At 33.8% G+C, this 20,135-nt stretch overlaps 1 protein-coding gene across 1 annotated transcript; it reads right to left on the bottom strand.

The window, feature by feature from the left end:
• Window positions 1-17,480: 17,480 nt before the first annotated feature.
• LOC107845780 (phenolic glucoside malonyltransferase 1-like) lies at window positions 17,481-19,211 on the bottom strand. The gene has a single exon (XM_016690263.2). The coding sequence runs from the start codon at window positions 19,032-19,034 to the stop codon at window positions 17,676-17,678; it is 1,359 nt and encodes a 452-aa protein (XP_016545749.2). The 5' UTR covers window positions 19,035-19,211; the 3' UTR covers window positions 17,481-17,675.
• Window positions 19,212-20,135: the final 924 nt, after the last annotated feature.

Raw genomic sequence — 20,135 nt, 5'->3', positions numbered from 1 at the left:
AATTTAAATGCAGAGGTAGAAATATTCCCTGAGTCCTCTAGGCCTAGCTAGTACCATATTTAAACATCAAAAGAGTCCGGGGACCCACACTCAGTCTTTGCCATGCTTCTTAACTCTAGTCTCCGGTACTCAGACTTTCCATCGACCTGTGACTCAACAAAAACAAAAACTACATGAAGTGAAAACTAAAATACTAAAAAAAAAATCTATCTTAACTTGGGTTGCCTCCCAAGAAGCGCCTGATCTAGTGTCGCGACATGACCCAACATCACTACTCAACCGAATCTCTCCATCCCCTTTCTTCTATTTGAAGGCCATCTCTTACTTGTTTCTTACCTCTTGAGTGTGCACTCTCAAGGTCAACAACTTTTTAAATTTTATACTTTTTAGGAGCATTAATCATCATCACTTTTTAAATTTTATACTTTTTAGGAGCATTAATCATCATCACTTTGGGATTAGGTGGTGGCTCGGGTAACTCAATAAGACTGTCTAAAGAGATCTTTGTTGGTGTACTTTCTGCCACCTCACACTTATCCACTTCCATTACTGTAATCATATATAAATCTTTTTAGTATAAAGTTGGATTAAGTGGCTTATAAACTCTGAAAACCACTTCTTCGTCATTTAATCTCATTGTGAGAGTGCCCCCTTTCATGTCTACCAACGCTCCTCTTGTGGCTAAGAATAGATGTCCCAAAATGATCGGTACCCTATAATATGCATCATAATCTAAATCAATAAAATCAGTAGGAATTTCAAACTTACCAACCTTTACGAGTACGCCCTCAATTATTTCATCGGGTTTAACTATGGTCTTGTCCATCAATTTCAGCCTCAACGACCATGCTCTTGGCTCTCCCAAACCAAGATTTATGAATATGGATAGAGGCATCAAATTTATACTAGCCTATAAATCATTCAAGGTATGGAGTACTTTACCGTCACCAATCACTTTGGGTATCTTTTTCTCAACCACAGAGCTGCACTCCTTTGTCAATGCAACTGTTGCTACATTCTCAGCTTTACCTTATTAGTCACCACATCCTTCAAGTACTTAGAGTACTTAGGCATTCCCTGTAAAATATCTAAAAGAGGAAGGTTAATGTGAAGTTTTCTGAACGTGTCAAAGAATTTCTTGAAGCATTCATCCTTCTTTGATTTCTGGAACTACTATGGGAATGATTAGTGGTCTTTCCTTTTTAACAACTTTTGTCTTTGGGTACTCAAACTTTTCCAAATTTTCAGCAACTCTGTCTGCAACTAGTTGAGAAACCAACTATATATCTACCTCCTTATTTATCTTTGGAGGCCTATCATTCAGCTCTTTACCACTCCTCAAAGTAATTGTTATTACTTCTTTAACAGGTTCATTATCACTTGGCTAACTAACTTAAGGCTTGGTATTCTATGCCTACTGCAATTTCCCCAGCTGCTGCTCCAACTGCTTTTGAGCTACTTATTGATTTATTTTATTTCACTAGCAATTTGTTCTTGGTTTGCCAATTTTTTGTAAAGTCTCATCTATGTTACTGACCTATGTATTATGCTGCTTCTACTAGAACTAATACTGCTGGTTATTTCCCCAAGGATGCATTGACTGATTCTGCCATTTTTGATTGTAGGCGTTAATATAATTCGACTTTTGTGTATTGTCTACAAAGTTTATGGATTCAGGATTGGCACCACACTTATCTGCAGAGTGGCCACTGGTGCCATAAGTCTCACATCATGATGGGGTTTGTTGCACTACATTAACCTATGCCTGTTTCTGTTGCACCCAACTTGCTAAATTGAGTTATTATCTGATTTTGGATAGTTGAAAGTTGGGCGGCCAAGGCGGTGATGATATAACCTTCAATCATGCCTGCAACCTTTTTTACTGACGTCCTTGAGGTATTACCATGCCAATTCATATTTCCTTGGGTAATTTGGTTCAATAAGGTGTATAGCTCCTCATATGTCTTTTTTAAAGATTGACCACCTGCAGCTAAATCTGGAATATTTTTTGTGTTATAGTCAAATGCCTCAACAAAGGTGTGAGATAGTACCTCATTAGACTGTTATTGATGTGGACAGTTCCAAAGAAGAGACTTAAATCACTTCCAAGCATGGTATAGGTTCTTGTTTTTCATATAATTAAAGATCAAAATATCACTACGTAGTCTCACAGTCTTGCTAGATGGGAAGAAGCAAATGAGGAACTTCTAGACTAAGTCATCCCAAGTGGTAATTGAACCTGCCGACTCAGCGTTCAACTGTATTTTTTCTTCCCCAAAAGTGAAAAAGTGAAGAGTGTCAGCCTCACAAAATTAGTTGACACACTCTTAGGGATTAATATGTGACTAATCTCCACAAAGTTTTGCAAGTGGACTTGTGGATATGCATGTGATAGCTTGGTAAACTGTCCATTATTATGCAGAAGTTGATTTCCATATTTTGCTTCAATTCAAATTACCTCCAAGAGTCGATATTCAAATGATGGAGGTCACATTAGTAGAAGTGGGATGACTACTTCGCAAACTGTCCTAAAAACTGGTGGATTCTTAGCCATGGGAGCAGGAATGTCTTGTTCCACATGAATATGTGGGATTCTATAGAGAAGTACTACTTCTCTCCTTCATTGGTGTAAGCATTGCTCGGGCTCGGGGTTGGTTCAACCAACTCCCTATCCCTGGATAGCTTACTAGTCTACTACCTATTCCTGCAAATTTATAAGCCAAGATCAAATGAAAAGCACCAAATAAATAAAAATATGAAACTACAACTATGACGGTTGCTAAATTACAAGTCCCCAGCAGTGGTGCCAAAAACTTATTGTGCCTAAGTGCACACATAAGTGTACACGGTCTACCAAGAAGTAAAATGGCCTTTAAAAGCTAAGTATCGATCCCTCAGAGACTTGTGTTAACAACTATCCCAGACTAGTCCAACTACTAAGATTAACTAAGTGCTAACGTAACCACAGGATTGTTTGACAGTAAACTAAGAGTAAACTTAACAATGCGGTAAATTGAAGGTTCTTGAAAAACAATGGAGAAAAACTAGGGCTAAGGCACTATGAACAATCATGCTACGTAATAAAAATTCATTGGATAGGTTATTCATCTTGTTTGTTGGTTCACAGGGTCTATACTATGACATGGCCTTCCTAACCTCTAATCAATTATCTAACTTAGCCCCACAACTACATCGTTGAGTCGAGATGTGAGAACTAAGACAAATATGTTCATATATCATCCCGTACTTGAACCAAATAGAGCACATAGGTATATTCCAATCCTAAATACAAATTATAGCTCTATTCAATTAGAAGATCACAACTATTCTATCTATCTCACGTTCTATCCTCTTGTTTCTCCTCCCGGATTCACAAGATAATTATCATGTATTATAAGGATTGTGCATCCTTAAATAGTGATAAAAATGATAAACAAATAACCAAATATAATAAAAATGAAACCAAATCAATTCATAGCCATAATACTCATGTTCTTGGCCTTAACCCTGGAAAAGGGGGTTTAGCCGATCATGGACATAACCGTAATTACAAAGAGTGAATACATGTTAAAATCCATAGACAAACAAAAATAATGGAAGAAAAAAAATCCTAATTTATGTTTTCTCAAGCCTACTTTCAAGTCCCAAGGTCTTCCAAGGTGTGAAATATAACAACTAAGTGCATTATTGATACTTCGACAAAGCTGTTGATTTTGACTTAGGGATGTGACTTGCCATTATCTCGGTTTCTAAGGTTAATGGAACGCCATAATAGTGGTGATATAATGTAATTGGTCATTTAGGATGCTCCCAAGTGTGTGTAATGGCCCTAACACAGTGCCTAAGGTTGGTGGCATGCCAATGACTCCAAAACATCCATTATTGGTGAAGTCTTGTCCAATATGTTTGTCCATCCTTTCTAATCCTTGTGGTGTTGTTCCTACTTGATTTACAGCTTTTGTATCATCCAAATATAATAATTATTAACTCACCAAGCCTACTATAGAGTCAACCACCACGAATTAGAGCTCAAAATAACATACAATCCAAGACAATGAAATAGTAACTTAAGCTAAGATTACTAGTTTTGTTCTTTTGATCTTTAACTTAGTGTTTTGTCTCTTGGCTTGTCTCATTTGAACCTTAAACACTAAAAACAAGTTATTCCATACATAATTACATAATTATACCCTTATTAACTCATTTCACACACTAGAATTCATCCAGAACAACTAGAATAACACATAGCTCAAGCTAGTAACACTAGTTTCCTCATCTAAACTCTACTAGTTTCCTCATCTAAACTCTAAGTGACCAAATTAATTCCAAAATTGTTTGAAACACACCTTAAATATTATAATCAAGTAGTGTGAAACTTAGATGCTTAATTTATACAAGTATTTGCTTATTAAGCACACTAGAAGTCCTCAAAATAAGGCTAATTAAGGTTGGATAGCAAGTTTTAGCTGCATAAAACCACCTAAGATCAGATAGGACTATAGTCACACCCACCATACCATTTTATCAGGCTTCAATTGATCATAAAACTGTCTCCATAGCTCCTAGAATGGATAAAGCTTTAGGGACCGATGATTTTTCTTGTTTGGTGTTGGGTTCCATGATGATTGCTACAGAACATGAACTGTTGACAAAATTTCTAAAAATGAAACCTCCAACATTCTAGGGTACTGAGACTGAAGAAGCTTTTGAGTTTATTATTGATTTCTATGAGAGGTTTCATAATAAGAGGGTTGTGAAGCAACATGGAGTTTAATTTGTGACTTTTCAGCTGGAAAAGGATGCTAAACAATGCTGTAGAGCGTATGTTGAATGTCACTCATCAATTTTTCCTCCATTAACTTGGAAGCATTTCTACACTTTGTTCTTAGAGAAATATATGCCACGGGCCTTTCTTAACCGCAAGAAGGATGGGTTTTAGGCATCACAGCAAGGTGACATATCAGTTGTAGCCTATGAGGCCAAGTTTCATGCCTTGTATCACTATGCTACATTGTTGTTAACTTCTGAGGAGGAGAGGATTAAATTCTATGTTAAAGGTTTGAATTATGACCTTTAGGTATCTCCTATTTATATGACTTCGGTAGAAAAATGGTTCAATGAAGTTTCTAATGATGTGAAGAAGTTTGAGGGGATTACCCAAGTGGGTCAGGCTAAGATGTTAGCCAAAAAATCTCAAAATATTAGGAATTTCAATGGGTGTTACTCTAAAGGCCATGGTCAACAGGCCTATTCATCCCGTCCTATTCAGCCAGCCTTGCCAGCTTCTATTGTGGTTCCAACTAAGGGTTCTTTTCAGTCATAAGTTATTAGGAGCCAAGGGGATTCTTTCTCTTCTACCAGTAGTCCTTATCTTTGGTAGGGATATTACTATTATGGTGCATATGGTCACTTTAATAAGGAGCATCTTGTGAGGTAGATGAATGCCCAGATGCAGCAACAGACTCAAGCTATAGTCTAAGCAGGTAGAAAAAGGGGAGGCAACAACAGGGGTCATCTATAGAGAGGATAGGAAATTAGACAGGTGGTCGAGGTGGTCGAGTAAATGGTGGTATTAAGAAAAAAGTAAAGCCAGAAAGAGAGTTAGCTCTAATTGATGATCGAGCTCACTATTATGCATTTCTGAGAAAGAATAATGCTGAGGCTTCTAATGTAGTGGTCAAAAGTACTATTTCTGTCTATGACTGAATAACTTCTATTTTATTTGATTTGGGGTCTACTTATTCTATTTTTCAGCCCAGTTTATGGTGGATCTGAATCTGGTTTGTTAAATACTTGATTTTCATATTTAAGTGTCCACTCCAATGGGAAAGTCTGTGATAGTAACCCATGTTTATCATTCTTTTCTGTATTATTTATGGATTTTCAGACTTGGGTAGACTTGGTTATTCTAAATATGTTGGACTTTGATGTAACTTTGTGTATGACCTAGTTATCTCCATATCATGTTGTTTTAAATTGTAATGCTAAAACAGTGACTAACTATGCTTGGGATAAAGGAACTAGAGTGGGAGGGAGTGTATAAAGCCATACTAGTAAAGATTATATCGTATGTCCAGGCTATGAGGCTAGTGGGGAAGGTGTGTTTATTATTTTTATCTCATTCTGAGAGGTAGACATGGGGTTCTCTTTTATAGCGTCAGTTTTGATAGTATCTAAATTTCAGTATGTGTTTCTTTCAGACCTACTGGGTATGACTTCAGATAAGGATATCGATATCTGAATTGACTTAGAGCCTGACACTCACTTTATTTTTATTCCACCTTATCGAATGGATCCAGTGGAGTTAAGGGAGCTTAAAACTCAACTATTGGAGCTACTTGACAAAGGTTTTATTCATCCAAGTTTTTCACCTTTGGTTGTTCCGATCTTGTTTTTCAAGAAGACGAATGGTAGTTTGAGGATGTGCACTGATTACAGGTTGTTGAATAAGGTTACCATAAAAAACAAATATCCCTTGCCTTGAATAAATGACTTGTTTGATCAGTTAGAGGGTGAGTCAGTTCTTTTAAAAATTGATTTAAGTTTGAGTTATAATCAATTGAAAAATATATCATCAGATATACCGAAGAAAACTTTTATAACTCAGTATGGCCATTCTTAGTTTCTGGTGATATCTTTCGGATTGACTAATGCACCTACATCCTTTACTCAATAGATTTCCCCATAGCAAGACACAATCAATTTTATATGAGAAATAGAAAGGAAAGATACCCAACTTGAAATATTTTAAAGTGTAGGGTTGTTTATCCACTTTGTGGGAATACATTGGGTCTGTTATTGTTGTTGTCGTTGAGGGGTGTTTATCCAAAATTCACTCTTTATACTAAAAAGGTTAAAGATAGGATCAAAGATTGTGGACTGTGTTTTCATCGAATATGCTACAAATAGTAAGGCATGTCAATTTTTTGTTTATAAATATAAATATCTGAATATTTATTATTATAAGCTAATTGAATCAGATAACGCTGAGCTTTTTGAATGTATTTATCCATACAAGACTAGATATGAGTTGTTTAGTGAAGGGTCTAAATGACCTAATGATGAACCAAGGGAGAATGTACTTAATAAAGAGAATCCAAGGCATAGTAAATGTCAAATGAGGTCGACTTCTTTTGAATATGATTTATAACATTTCATCTTAAAAATGAGCCTCAAACAATTAAAGAAACATGTCTTCTACAGACTCATTCTTCTGAAAAGAGATTGTCAATAGTGAGATTGATTCACTCTCGAGCAACCATAGTTGAGAATTGATTGATCTTCCTTCAGAAAATAAACCTTTAGGTTCAAAATAGATCTTCAAAAGGAAAATAAAAGTTGATGAGACTATTGACAAAGACAAGCCAATACTTGTAGTCAAAGGCTTTAGTCAAAAGGAATGTCTTTATTATTTCGACACATACTCACCAGTAATAAGGATAACATCCATTTGGATATTGATTGCAGTTATTGTGGTATATGGTATTGAAATCCATAAAATAAATGTGAAAATAACTTCATTAAATGGAGAACTAAAGGAAGAAATTTATAGGGAAAAACTCGAGGATTTTATAGTTCCTAGTAAAGAACAAAAATGTGCAAACTTGGTAAATCACTTTATGGACTTAAACAAGCACTCAACAATGGCATGCAAAGTTTGACCAAAAACCATATTGGCAAGTGAATTAAAGATTAATGAGTGTGTCAAATGTGTTTACATTAAAGAAACTCCAAATCACAAAGTCATTATTTTTTTGTATGTGGATGACATGTTGATCATCAGTAGAGATATTTCTGACATAAATGATATTAAAGGAATGTTAGAAAGTAAATTTGATATGAAATAATTTGGAGTTACGTGATCTTAGTTAAGAATTTATGGAACTCTATATTGATTGGTATTGTCATAGTCTCAAAATATTGAAAAAGTACTTGACAAGTTCAAGTCTTTAAATTTTAATATTGCCAAGACTCCATTAGACGTGAGATTTGCACTTCAAAAGTATGAAGGAGAAAGTGTCTCACAATTGTACTATGCAAGAGTATTGAGAAATTTGACGTATATCATGAATTGTATGCGACTAGACATAGCATGTACAATTAGTAAATTGAGTCGGCATACTAGTAATCCCAATGAAACTCATTGGATGCCAATAAAAAGAGTTTTGGGATATTTAAAACATATTCAAGACTATGATGTGCATTATAACAAATATCAAATAGTAATTGAAAGATATAGTGAAGAAAATTGGATCACTAGATAAAGTGAAGTAAAATCCATGAGTGGATATGTGTTTACTTTTAGTGGAGGAGCATTCTCTTGGAAATTATCCAAATAGACATGTATTGCTCACACTACAATGAAATCTAAATTTATCGCTTTAGATAAGACTGGTGAAGTAGCTTCAATTTTTTTTTTTTAAATATTCCTTATTGGCCCAAACATTTAGCACCAGTATGTATACACTGTGATAGTCAAGCTGCAATAGGTAGGCTAGTAGCATGATGTATAATGGTAAATCTCATTATATAAGCTGGAGACATAATATCATTGGAGAACTACTCTGTAGTGGAATTATACAATTGACTATGTAAAGTTAAAGGATAATTTGTTGGATTCACTTACAGAGGGCCTACTGATAATGTTAAGATTTTAATGTATGACCAATGATTTTGATTAATTGTAGGAATTCAGTACAAATAATAGTTAGTTTGAATAAAACTCAAAAAGAAAGAAGTATCTCACAAGAAGGAAAGGAAGATTGTTGCAGATTCTAAGGAGAGTAAATCAAGAAGATAGGCTAACGAAAAAGGAAAAGATATTTTACTCTGAATAGATTAAGGAAAGTTCTATCAGAAGATTCTATTGATTAACAAAAGGCATGACAAAAAAGGAAAAAAGATTTGCTGCATTAAATGGATTACTAATGTCATGGGATTGTCGTGTCTCTCCCTTGTGTATATATTGTACTTAGTTAGATTTTCCTTTTAGTCTTTATTTATTATTAAAAATTGAATATTCCTTATTCAATTTCATAAGAATAAAAATTCTTTGGGTTGCCTTCTAGCTTCCAACAACTAGTAGTTGTCCAAACACTATTATATAACCATTGGAAGTCAGATAAAGAGACATACACTTATCTCAACCATCTCTAGTTCTTTGCTCTACTTTACTAAAGCATTATATTCTCTTAAGGGTTTACTGTGTACTTAAAAAGAGAGGTGAGAAGCACATAGTTGGTGAGGCATTGTATCAAAGTATGGTATAAATAAGAGAGTGTGAGTTAAATCCAAAAAGCTTGAATCAGTCTTGTACTTAGATTTTATTCACAAAAATAACTAGTAGAACCCAAGGGGAATGGAGTAAGACCTATTAGTGGTCACAACCAGTATAAAACATCTGGTGTTAATTACCCTCAATATTTTATTTTCAGAAGTTTTTATTACTGTACTCAATAGTCGACTATCTATTGAAGGAAGTCAATTTCTAATCGAAAAAGGAGTAATTCACCCCCTCTCACTACTTTCAATTGGTACCAGAGAAAGGACTCACAAGTATTTGCCTAAAAACAACTGAAAAAAGATCATGGATCAAACTATTACTAGAGCACTGTTCTCTGAAGGGACATCTCAAACAAGACCTCCTTATTTTAATGAGAAACACTTTTCTTATTAGAAAATAAGGATGCAGGCCTTCATAAAATCGTATGATGTCAAAGTTTGGCGAGTAATAAAACTTGGTGATCTTCCACTTGTCTCTACTAACAAAGACAAAAATGGAAAGACACCAAAAAATGGAGAAAAATCTACTGAGAGCATTCCATCCTTGGAGAATTATACTGTTGAGAAAATAGAGATTATTTTGATCAACTCTAAGGTTAAAAATATTCTATATAATGCAATCAGTTGTAAAGAGTATGAGAAGATTTCCTGCTATGAAATTCCCAAAGAAATATAAGATAAACTAAAAGTAACATATGAAGGAATTGAGAAGGTCAAACAAGCTCTTGTAAGTTATTCGTCTATGACACAAACTTTTCTAAATGAAAGAGGGGGAAACCATTAAAGAAACATTTACCAGGTTTGGAAAAATTGTTGGGGAACTCAAAGCTGCAGGAAAAACCTATTCTGTGGTAGATCAAATTATAAGGATTATCAGAAGTTTATCTCCTTAGTGAATTTCTAAGGTTATGGCTCTTGAAAGCATAAACTTCAACAACATGACCTACGATGAAGTCAGAGGACACCGTATTGCCTTTGAAAAGGCTCACTTAAATAATATGGACCAATACCAACAAGAAAAGAAGAAAATTGTGGCCTTCAAAGCTACAAATGAAAAAGAATATGATGACCTGGATATAGATGAACTTGCTCTTATCACAAGAACAATTATGAAAAATTACAAAAGATCTAGAAATCAAAGAAGGGGAAGACCAAATTACTCCCAGGGAAAACATTATGGTAGATATGATCATATTACTTATGATTGTCCAGAAGCTAGAAGAAGAACCTCTAAGGGAAATCAAAAGACATTCAGCTGCTGCATCAGCCAGGAAAATGATAACATTGGATACTGTTGCTTTATGGCAATTGAAGAATCTAGCCAGGTAAGAGCTATCTCCTCTAATGAAAGTTCAAAACTTCAAAATTTGTTTGACTTCACCATAGCTGATTAAAATAAAGCCCATGAAGTAAAAAATCTCTATTAAGAGAATAAGAGATTGAGAGTTTAAACTTAATGTTTGTCAAATAAAAAAAGAGTACCTACAAGAAGAATTTGATGATTTAAAAATCAAGATTAATAGTTTTGAAAAATCTCCTACCCAGAGTATTGTCATGTTAAACCAGTTGACTAACTCAATAATTAAATCTGATAGTAATAGATATTATAGCTATGAAGCATGTCAAAGCTCAACTAATTCGAGTAAACCAAAGAGAGCAATCATAGTCCTAATACCTATCACCAAATGTACTATAGCTATGATTGATCTCAAAGGTTAACTAACTCAAGCCAGTAAACTAGGAGACATAGTCGTAGTTACAATACTTACTATACAACGACTAATCAATAGTATACTTCTTGTTATCAAAATGGGAAGCCTGGTCATAAATATTATAATGGCAGATTTTGCTATAAAAATCCTAGTAAATGGATTTTGAGACCCAAAACTGAGCCAACAAATCTAAAGGCTAATCTCAAGAGACACAAGAATGCTTTGGTACCTAAAAATAAGTGATACATCTAGTTTTCAGGAATTCCACTCAAAATCTAAAGGGAAATGGTATCTCAATAGTGGATGTTCAAATAATATAACTGGAAGAAAGAATTCTTTTGAAACTACAATTGATTTTGATGGAGGTGACATCAGCTTTAGAGATAACTCCAAAGAAAAATAATAGGTATTGGTACAATCTCCTTTAATAATTCATGTGATATTACTAATGTTTATTTGATCAGAAACTTGAAGTACAACCTATTAAGTATCAGTTAGCTATATAATGTTGGGTTGGAGGTAAGATCTAAAAGGGAAGAATGCATAATTGAAAAGCATAGAAGGCAAATCCTCGCTGGAAACAAACACAACACTATGTATGTTCTAGACTCTATCAATAAGACATAAGGACACATATGTCTTGCCTCCATATCTGATGATCCCTGAGTTTGGCATAGAAAACTTGGTCATGCAAGCATGAGCCATGTTGAAAAATTAGTCAAGTATGAACTTGTGACTAGATTGCCAAATATTGATTTTAAAATGACTAATATTTGTGATGCATGTCATCTTGGTAAGTAAACCAAAAATTATTTTTGTGTTAAAGATATAGTGTCCACAACTAAATCCTTACAACTACTTCATATGGATTTATTTCGTCCAACTAGAACTGATAGCATTGGTGGTAAAAGAATTTTAAAGTTTTTTGTGAAAAGTTTCAAAGAGACAAGGGTTACTATATCTCTACCATTAGAAGTTATCATGGGGGAGAATTTGAGAATAAAGATTTCAAAATCTTTTGTGATACTCAAGGGAACACTTTTATCTTCTCATCTCCAAGATCCCCTCAATAAAATGGTGTTGTTAAATGGAAAAATAGAACACTTCTAGACATAGATCGAACCATGATTTGAAAACACTCTCTACTACATAAAGTATAAGAAAAAGCCATCAGTACTGCATGTCATGTTTTAAATAGGTGTCTCATTAGACTTATTCTGAAGAAAACTCGATTTGAGCTTTAAAACAATAAAAGACCCAACATTGGGTACTTTTATGCATTTGGCTCAAAATATTTTGTATGCAACAATAGCAAGGTCAACATTGGTAAGTTCGATCCATGAAGAGATGCATGTATTTTTATGAGCTACTCTAAATCTTGTAGATCATATAGAATTTTCAATAAATACACTCTTTACATTAAGGAATCTATACTTGTTGTTTCTGATAATATTAATCATTATGTAAAGAATGTTAGCTCTGTGGACGATGAGATTAAATAGGTAAAAGTTAATAAAACTCCTTTTACTAAGGAGGACTCCTCTTCCAAACTAGCCAGTACTGAAACTAACTAGTTTGTTATTGCTTCAAATGGTCAAGTTAAACAAGAAGCAATTCTAAATGAATGGAGAAGTGAGCCTGATTATCCAAAGATATTTATCGTTTGAGATCTAAAAAAAGGAATGCAAAAATGGGCTTCTAATAGGAGAAATGCGAACATAGCCCTAGTATCTCAACTTAGACCAAAGAAAGTCAATGAAACCTTAGAAGATGATAGCTGGTTAAAGGCAATAAAAGAAGATCTTGAGTAGTTTGACAGAAATAATGTGTTGACTCTTGTTCCAAAACCAGAGAATGTCTTTATTATTGGTAACAAATGGGTATTCAAAAATAAAATGGATGAATCGGGTAACTTTATGCGAAATAAAGCTCGCCTAGTCACTCAAGGCTACTCACAACAAGAGGAGTCGATTATGATGATTCCTTCACATCTATAGCAAGGTTAGAATCTATTAGAATTTTACTTGCTTATGCATCTTATAAAGGGTTTAAATTATTTCAAATGGATATGAAAAGTATTTTTTAAATGGATTTATTAATGAGCAAGTTTTTGTAAAACAACTCCCCAGATTTTGAAAATTCAAACTTTCCATATCATGTCTTCAAACTCTCCAAAACTCTCTATGATCTAAAACAAGCTACTCGAACTTGGTATGATACACTGAGCAACTTTCTAATTGAACATGATTTCACAAGATAAAAAATTAATACTACTTTGTTTATCAAATGAACCTTCTCTAGAAATTTGATCATTCAAATTTATATTGACGATATTATCTTTAGAAATACTAATGCTGTTTTGTGCAAGGAATTCTCTGAATTAATGCAAGTGAATTTGAAGTGAGCATGATGGGAGAATTAACAATCATTCTTGGATTACAAATCCATTAGTCTATTGAGGGCACATTCATCTACCAAAGTAAGTACACCAAAGATCTTATTTAAAGATGTGGGATGGAAAATGCCAAATCATCTAATAATCCTATGAGTTCCACTTGTGTTCTAAAGTCATGTGAAGGTGGTAAAAGTGTTGATGAAACCAACTATCGTGGTATCATTGATTCACTCTTATATCTTATAGCCAGTCAAACTGGCATTCTTTTTAGTATGTAAACGTGCCAGGGTTCAGTTAGCTCCTAAAGAAGCTCATCTAAATGTTGTGAAACATATTACTAGATACCTTATTGATAAAAACTCATGTAGCTTATGGTATCCTAAGTCTACTGAAATTATATTAAAAGGTTTCTCAGATGCAGATTATGCAGGTGATAAAATGGATAGAAAAAACACCAGTGGTACTTGCCAATTCATGGGACAATCCCTTGGTTCATGGAATAGCAAGAAATAAAATCACGCCTCACTATTCTTCACTAAATTTGAGTATATTGCTATTGGATTGTGTTGTGCCCAAATTCTTTGGATGCCTTATCAATTCAGTGATTATGATCTACGTTTAAACTTGTCAAAATATTCTATGCTAACTCTAGTGCTATTTACTTGTCTAAGAATCCTGTGCATCATTCTAGGGCAAAACATATTGATGTTTACCATCATTTTATTAGAGATCATGTTTCAAAATGAGATATTAAATTATCTTTGAGCACTGATTTTCAATTGGCTGACTATTTTACTAAACCTTTGCTTGAAGAAAGATTTGGTTCTCTTAGAAAATCCTTTGTTATAATTGCAAAACATTTTTGAGCCAAAGATCACTTAATAAAGTTTGCCTGCTTGCTCCTACTTAGTTGGTATTTTGTGTGTGTTGTCTTTCTTCCTTTTTGATTGATTTCAAAGGGAGAGAAATGGTGTATATGGTGTATTTAACCTTGCAGAAAAAGTTATTTAGGGGAGAGTTACTCATTCAAGGGGAGAACCTAAGCAGGGAAGTAATCTAATTTTCTTTTGTCATCCATTAAAAAAAAAAGGAGATTGATAATGTTAAGATTTTTGTGAATGACCAATGAGTTTGATTTAATTGCAGGAATTCAGTACCAAGAATATTTAGTTTGAATAAAACTCAAAAAGGAAGAAGCATTTCACAAGAAGAAAAGGAAGATTGCTGGAGATTCTAAGGAGAGTAAATCAAGAAGATTGGCAAACAAAAAAAGAAAACACATGTTACTTTGAATAGATTGAAGAAAGTTCTATCAGAAAATATTGTTGAGTAACAAAAGACATGGCAAAAAAGAAAAAAAATCTGATGCATTAAATGGATTACTAATTTCATGGGATTTCTGTATCTCTCTTTTGTGTATATATTGTACTTAGTTAGATTTTTATTTTAATCTTTACTTATTCTTAGAAAATGAATATTTCTTATTCCATTTCCTAAGAAGAAAAATATTTTGGATTGCCTTCTAACTTCCAACGGCTAGTAGCAGTGCAAACACTACTATATAACCATTGACTTTCTCTAGTTCTTTGCTCTACTTAAGCATTGTATGCTCTTAAATATTTACTATTTACTTAAAAAGAGAGGAGATAAAACCATAGTTGGTGAGGCATTGTAACAAAATGTGGTAAAAAGAACAGAATGTGAGTCAACGTAAAAAATCTTGACTCAATCTTGTACTTTAATTTTTTTCACAAAACAAACTAGTAGAATCTCTTGCAATCCAAGGGGACTAGAGTAAGTCCTATTAGAGGTCCCAATAAATATAAAATATCTGGTGCTAATTACCTTCAACATTGTATTTTCAGATGTTTTCATTACTACACTCAATAGTGGACTGTCTATTGAAGAAAGTCGAAAGGAGTAATTCACCCCCTATTACTACTTTCACTAACTAGAGAGGGAGCTGCGAGGTCCTCGAAGGAAATGGGTTTAAGGCCTAAAACAAGCCATCACGGCGGTAACTCTACCTAGCAAACTAGAGATTTCAAGAGTTAAGTTCAAGGAGATCAAACAAAGTTATGACTGATGGTTCAATATTTTCAATTAACTCAACTTATTCTCATAACAAAGACAATGTTTAGAAAACAGAGATAAAGCTTATGGATTAAAGCTTTTTAATGGTTTCTAAGTTTGGCAAGTATGACCATATAGTTTGATTTATAGCATTAAACGTTTAGAAATTACCTCTGTGAGGATAAAGTGGAAGCCACTTTAAGGAGAATGATAGTAAAGGCCTATTCTCTAAGCTCTTATGAATCCAGGTAGTTCATGGATGAAACAAGCAAAATCGTGAGAATCATAATGGTAAAAGACTGGTTGTGTGACTTGTGTTTTCTAGATGTATACAAAAGTTTGAAGGTTCAAAGATATCGCATCTACCGAGTGTATCTAATACAAGTTCACTACGAAAAGTTCAAAAGAAACCTACATATCCAGATTCAATTAGTCTTTACTTTTAGATCACACACTTTTCCTATAATTTTTTGATAAATAAGTCATTCGCATTCATGTTGGGATTGTTGGGTTAGTGATGAAAGTGAATGAAAAATGGAGGAAAAACAAAAAAATGTATTCATTCTGTGGAAGAAGTGTTCTCCCATATTGGTGGTAGAAAAACTATTTCATGCTTAAATATAGAAGCATTCATTCACGTGGATAGTAAGGCAAGAAGAAGACTCGTGTTGTCGTTGTCGCTCGGCTCGGCTTTGACTTCAAATTTGCATTTGGAAAATAATCTAAAAATTATCCTTTTTTAAAAAATTCATTTGAAACTTGAGAGTTAATGATTTTTAATCCAAAAATCTTATACGAAAATTTTGTCTATTTGTAGACACACACGAGCATGTGCAGTCATAACGCACCTCGAAGGGACGCGACCCTTCGAGGCACTATTTGAAAATGAAAGTGAGACTTGCCGACGCACTTGGCCATCTGATTACACAGATGCTAGCACATGTGCCAACACAAGTCAGCCAAAACACACTGTTTTGTGCAATGGCTGACATGCGGATGCATGTCGCAATGTACAGCTGCATGTAGGGTCCCGATGTCATACTCGCGACATTTTAAAAAGTTGTAAATTTCACGAACCATTTTTTCTTTTCAGAAGGAACATCTTTTGGCTATAAATCCCTGATTTTTCCTCAGGCATTGACACAAAATTTTGAAATTATAAACTTGCGTCTTTGTATAAATTCAAGCGTTATCTACAAATCATTGAGTGCATTTGTATTCGACAGAATTTAAGGTATCACTATTCTATTAATATGAATCATTTTATCCTGTGAGGATATATTTCATAACCTCAAGTACCTAAGGGGAATAATTTCCTTAAGGACAAATCGTGAATTCAATAGACTTGAATCTTTCTATATTCATCTTTTTTTTTTAGATGTTTGGTTTAGCTATTTTCTACTAAATAGTTTGAACTCCTTGTGGTTGTTTATCAGTTCTTTAAACTTATAGTTGAAGTTCTCGTTGAAAAATATAATTTTTTTTAACCTACCCGAAAAACAAAATAACATAATTAAATATTTCTAAGTATATTACCAATAGATTTTGTAATCGCATTCATATTATTTTGAAGTTCATAAATAAGTCATTGAGTTTATGTGAATCTAAATGTCTCAATCCATCCCAGTATATCTTATCGACCACACGGCAGTAAATGTGCGTGGTTGTAATTTGAACTGTTGTCTCGATGCATTATGGATCGGCTACGTGGCTGATTTTGCATTGCGGCCATCCAGAGCCACATAAAAAACTGCCGTGTTTGAATGTCTTTAAATTTGCTAATAAATTTCATTTAAATTGAAACACCTGTAAAATATTTTTTAGTAGATATTTTTATTTTGAATAATATTTTTGCACATGTTCTCAAGCGTACATTAAATAAATACGTTAATCACATAAAATATGTTATCGTTTTTAATTATACACAACGACCCCAATAGAAACAATCTTGAGATTACGGTTTACCGAGGTTAATGCATATAAGATTTGACCGGGCAATAGTGTTTGACCTCTTGAAATGTTTATGATGGACAAAATGCATTGGGCTGGCTAAATGAGCTGGACTAAATCACAGCTTGGAACAAGTGGATAAATAACTAACATGTAGCATCCACAAAGATGTTACACTCTTATACTAAGAGCTAAAGAAAGAACTACAAAATAACTAACAACACAATACAATAGGTAACAACCATCCAAACAAGCTTAGGTTACTACACAAAGCTTAGTCCATGACTGAATAAAGAAGCAAATGCATTCATTTGAGCTTTCGACAAAGACAAGCCAATCTCTAAGTCTCCATCTGAGTCCCTAGACTTGCTGAGGGACATTGCACCACCTTCTCCACTTTCAATAGAAATGGACTCTAACTTGGCTGGTTTACCCCAACCAAAATCAGTAGCATATAAATCAAACTTTGGAGATCCAGTAAGTCCAAACGCTCGTTTGTGGTCAACGGTACCAAAACTTTTAAACCAGTTACCACTGTGGAGCCAATCCTCATCCTTCAGCCTTTTTTGAATGGTTTTTCCAATTAATTCCGCAGCAATTGTAAAGCCTTCCTCACCAATTAAGTTAATATGTGTTGTTTCTGAATTGTACCCTATTATGCAATTCCCAAAATAAGATTGAGGAAGTGGTGGATTAAGTCGCGCTCTATAATCTACTGCACATATGAAGAACTCCAGTACATTCTTGTCTTTCTCTTCCCAAACTGTGGCCTTTGATTTTACATAGCAAGTCCATACATAAGCACATGTTATTGTGAAAGATGTCACATGTTCTAGGCTTGGTCGCCTTGACAAAACTAAGTTCTTGAGCTTCACGATTTTATCATGTCCTAGAATAAATGTAGCTCGAACTTTATCAACAGGAATCATAACTATGTCACGCATCTCCGGCTTAAATGTCTTTATTATATTCCACATAGTAGTCCCTTGTTCATTAGGGTCTTTTATTGCGGACCTACCATAGAATGGAATGAACTCATTCGCTATAGATTGTTCATCCCCATCGAATTTGTTGAGTAAAGCCCATGCTCTCGTGAATCTTACTATGGTGTTTCCATCACAAGCGGCATGATGGTTACTGAAACTGATGGATATGCCAAGATTCGGAAAAAGTGTTACTTTAATGGCTAACAACGGGGCTAGTATTACCCCGGGTGCATCTTTAGGTTCCGCCAATTGAGGAATCAAGGGATAAAAATCCTTAGCATTTCGGGGATGGTTACCAATGAGATAATTGAAATCCATATCAGTCTCAGAAAAGGTAACAGACACAGAATCACCAGGCATATAACGCAACTCAGGATGACTACTCGAATCTATTGGACAAACAAGGTTTCCAGCTAAGGGTGTATAGTGTTTGAGAGCGAGGGAGAGTGAATCTTTAAGACGAGGTATAATAGTTTGGACAAAATCCAATTTGGAAATAGGGAGCTTGTAGAATAAAATCCGCCTGTTGCGGCCGAAAATTAACCACGTAAGATCAAAATAGGTGAGAGGGAGTGTCAACTCGGCAGCACCACCGGGAGGTGGCGCAACTTGACATTGCTCAATAACCTTAGCCATAGACGTTTGGTTTTGAGATACACATTTACCTAATCAACCAATATATAGAATATGTGGCTGCTACTTTCTTCATAAATATTTGTAGTTTGAACTTTGAAGCCCGACTAATCATTTATTACTCAATTTAAAGATTGTAACATCAACCTAAAGAGTGAGTTGTAACATCAACCTAAAGAGTGAGTAGGTATAGATTGTGGAGGAGAAACACGTGGGTCCCATTGAAGAATAGAGTGGTGGACCAATAATGAAAAGTTAGTTCTATAAGTGGACACGCAAAACAAGAAATAAATTAGAACACGAAACATCTAATACAAGATAAAATTGTTAAAAATACAATATATAACATAATAATATAAAAAATTACAATAATAATTTAGTAAAAAGAAGTGTTACATGATATAATTGATTGAGTGTATTATACTGCACAACATGATAATCGAGGATGAGCATGATCATGATGTACCAATTCAAGATAATTCGGAAGCTCTAACTCGGATGATAGAAATTGGTGGTAAATTGAAATTATCGACTTGAACAATTTTTAGCTAGAAATTAAAAAATTAGTGACAAAAAATGCTTATTTGAACTTCACAATGCATTCATAGAACATTTATGGGAGCAATGTATTAATCTTGAAAGTCGCATACTTATATAGAAATTAAAATAAATTTTATCATGATGTAATATTTATTGTATTTTATCAATGATTTCACTTTTATTTGAGTTGTCAATTAATATGAATAGTATATACTTTTTGTTTGTAATTTATGTTATTTAAAAATTTGGGGTAAAATATAGTTTTGTATTACATGAAAATCTTGAAAAAAATATGAATTTTATAGGGTCATTATATATATAAAAAGAAAAAATTTATCTTATGAAATAAGAAAATATAAATGAAATAAAAATAATAAATGTAATATTAAAGAGAGAGAAGGAAATTCCTTTTTGGATAGTAAAATAAAGTTCTAGGTTGGAGTAGGTGTTCCCCAAAATATAGAAATTCTCTATATTTGGTGACAAAAAATTGTCACACCCCTTTTTTTTAACCAAAAAGTCTGATATTAAGTTTGAAAGGATTTTTATTATTAAGTGACAAAG

Source organism: Capsicum annuum, chromosome 10 (genome assembly GCF_002878395.1).
Source record: "Capsicum annuum cultivar UCD-10X-F1 chromosome 10, UCD10Xv1.1, whole genome shotgun sequence".
Taxonomy (NCBI): Eukaryota; Viridiplantae; Streptophyta; class Magnoliopsida; order Solanales; family Solanaceae; genus Capsicum; species Capsicum annuum.
This window is presented reverse-complemented; position numbering and strand designations above follow the sequence as displayed.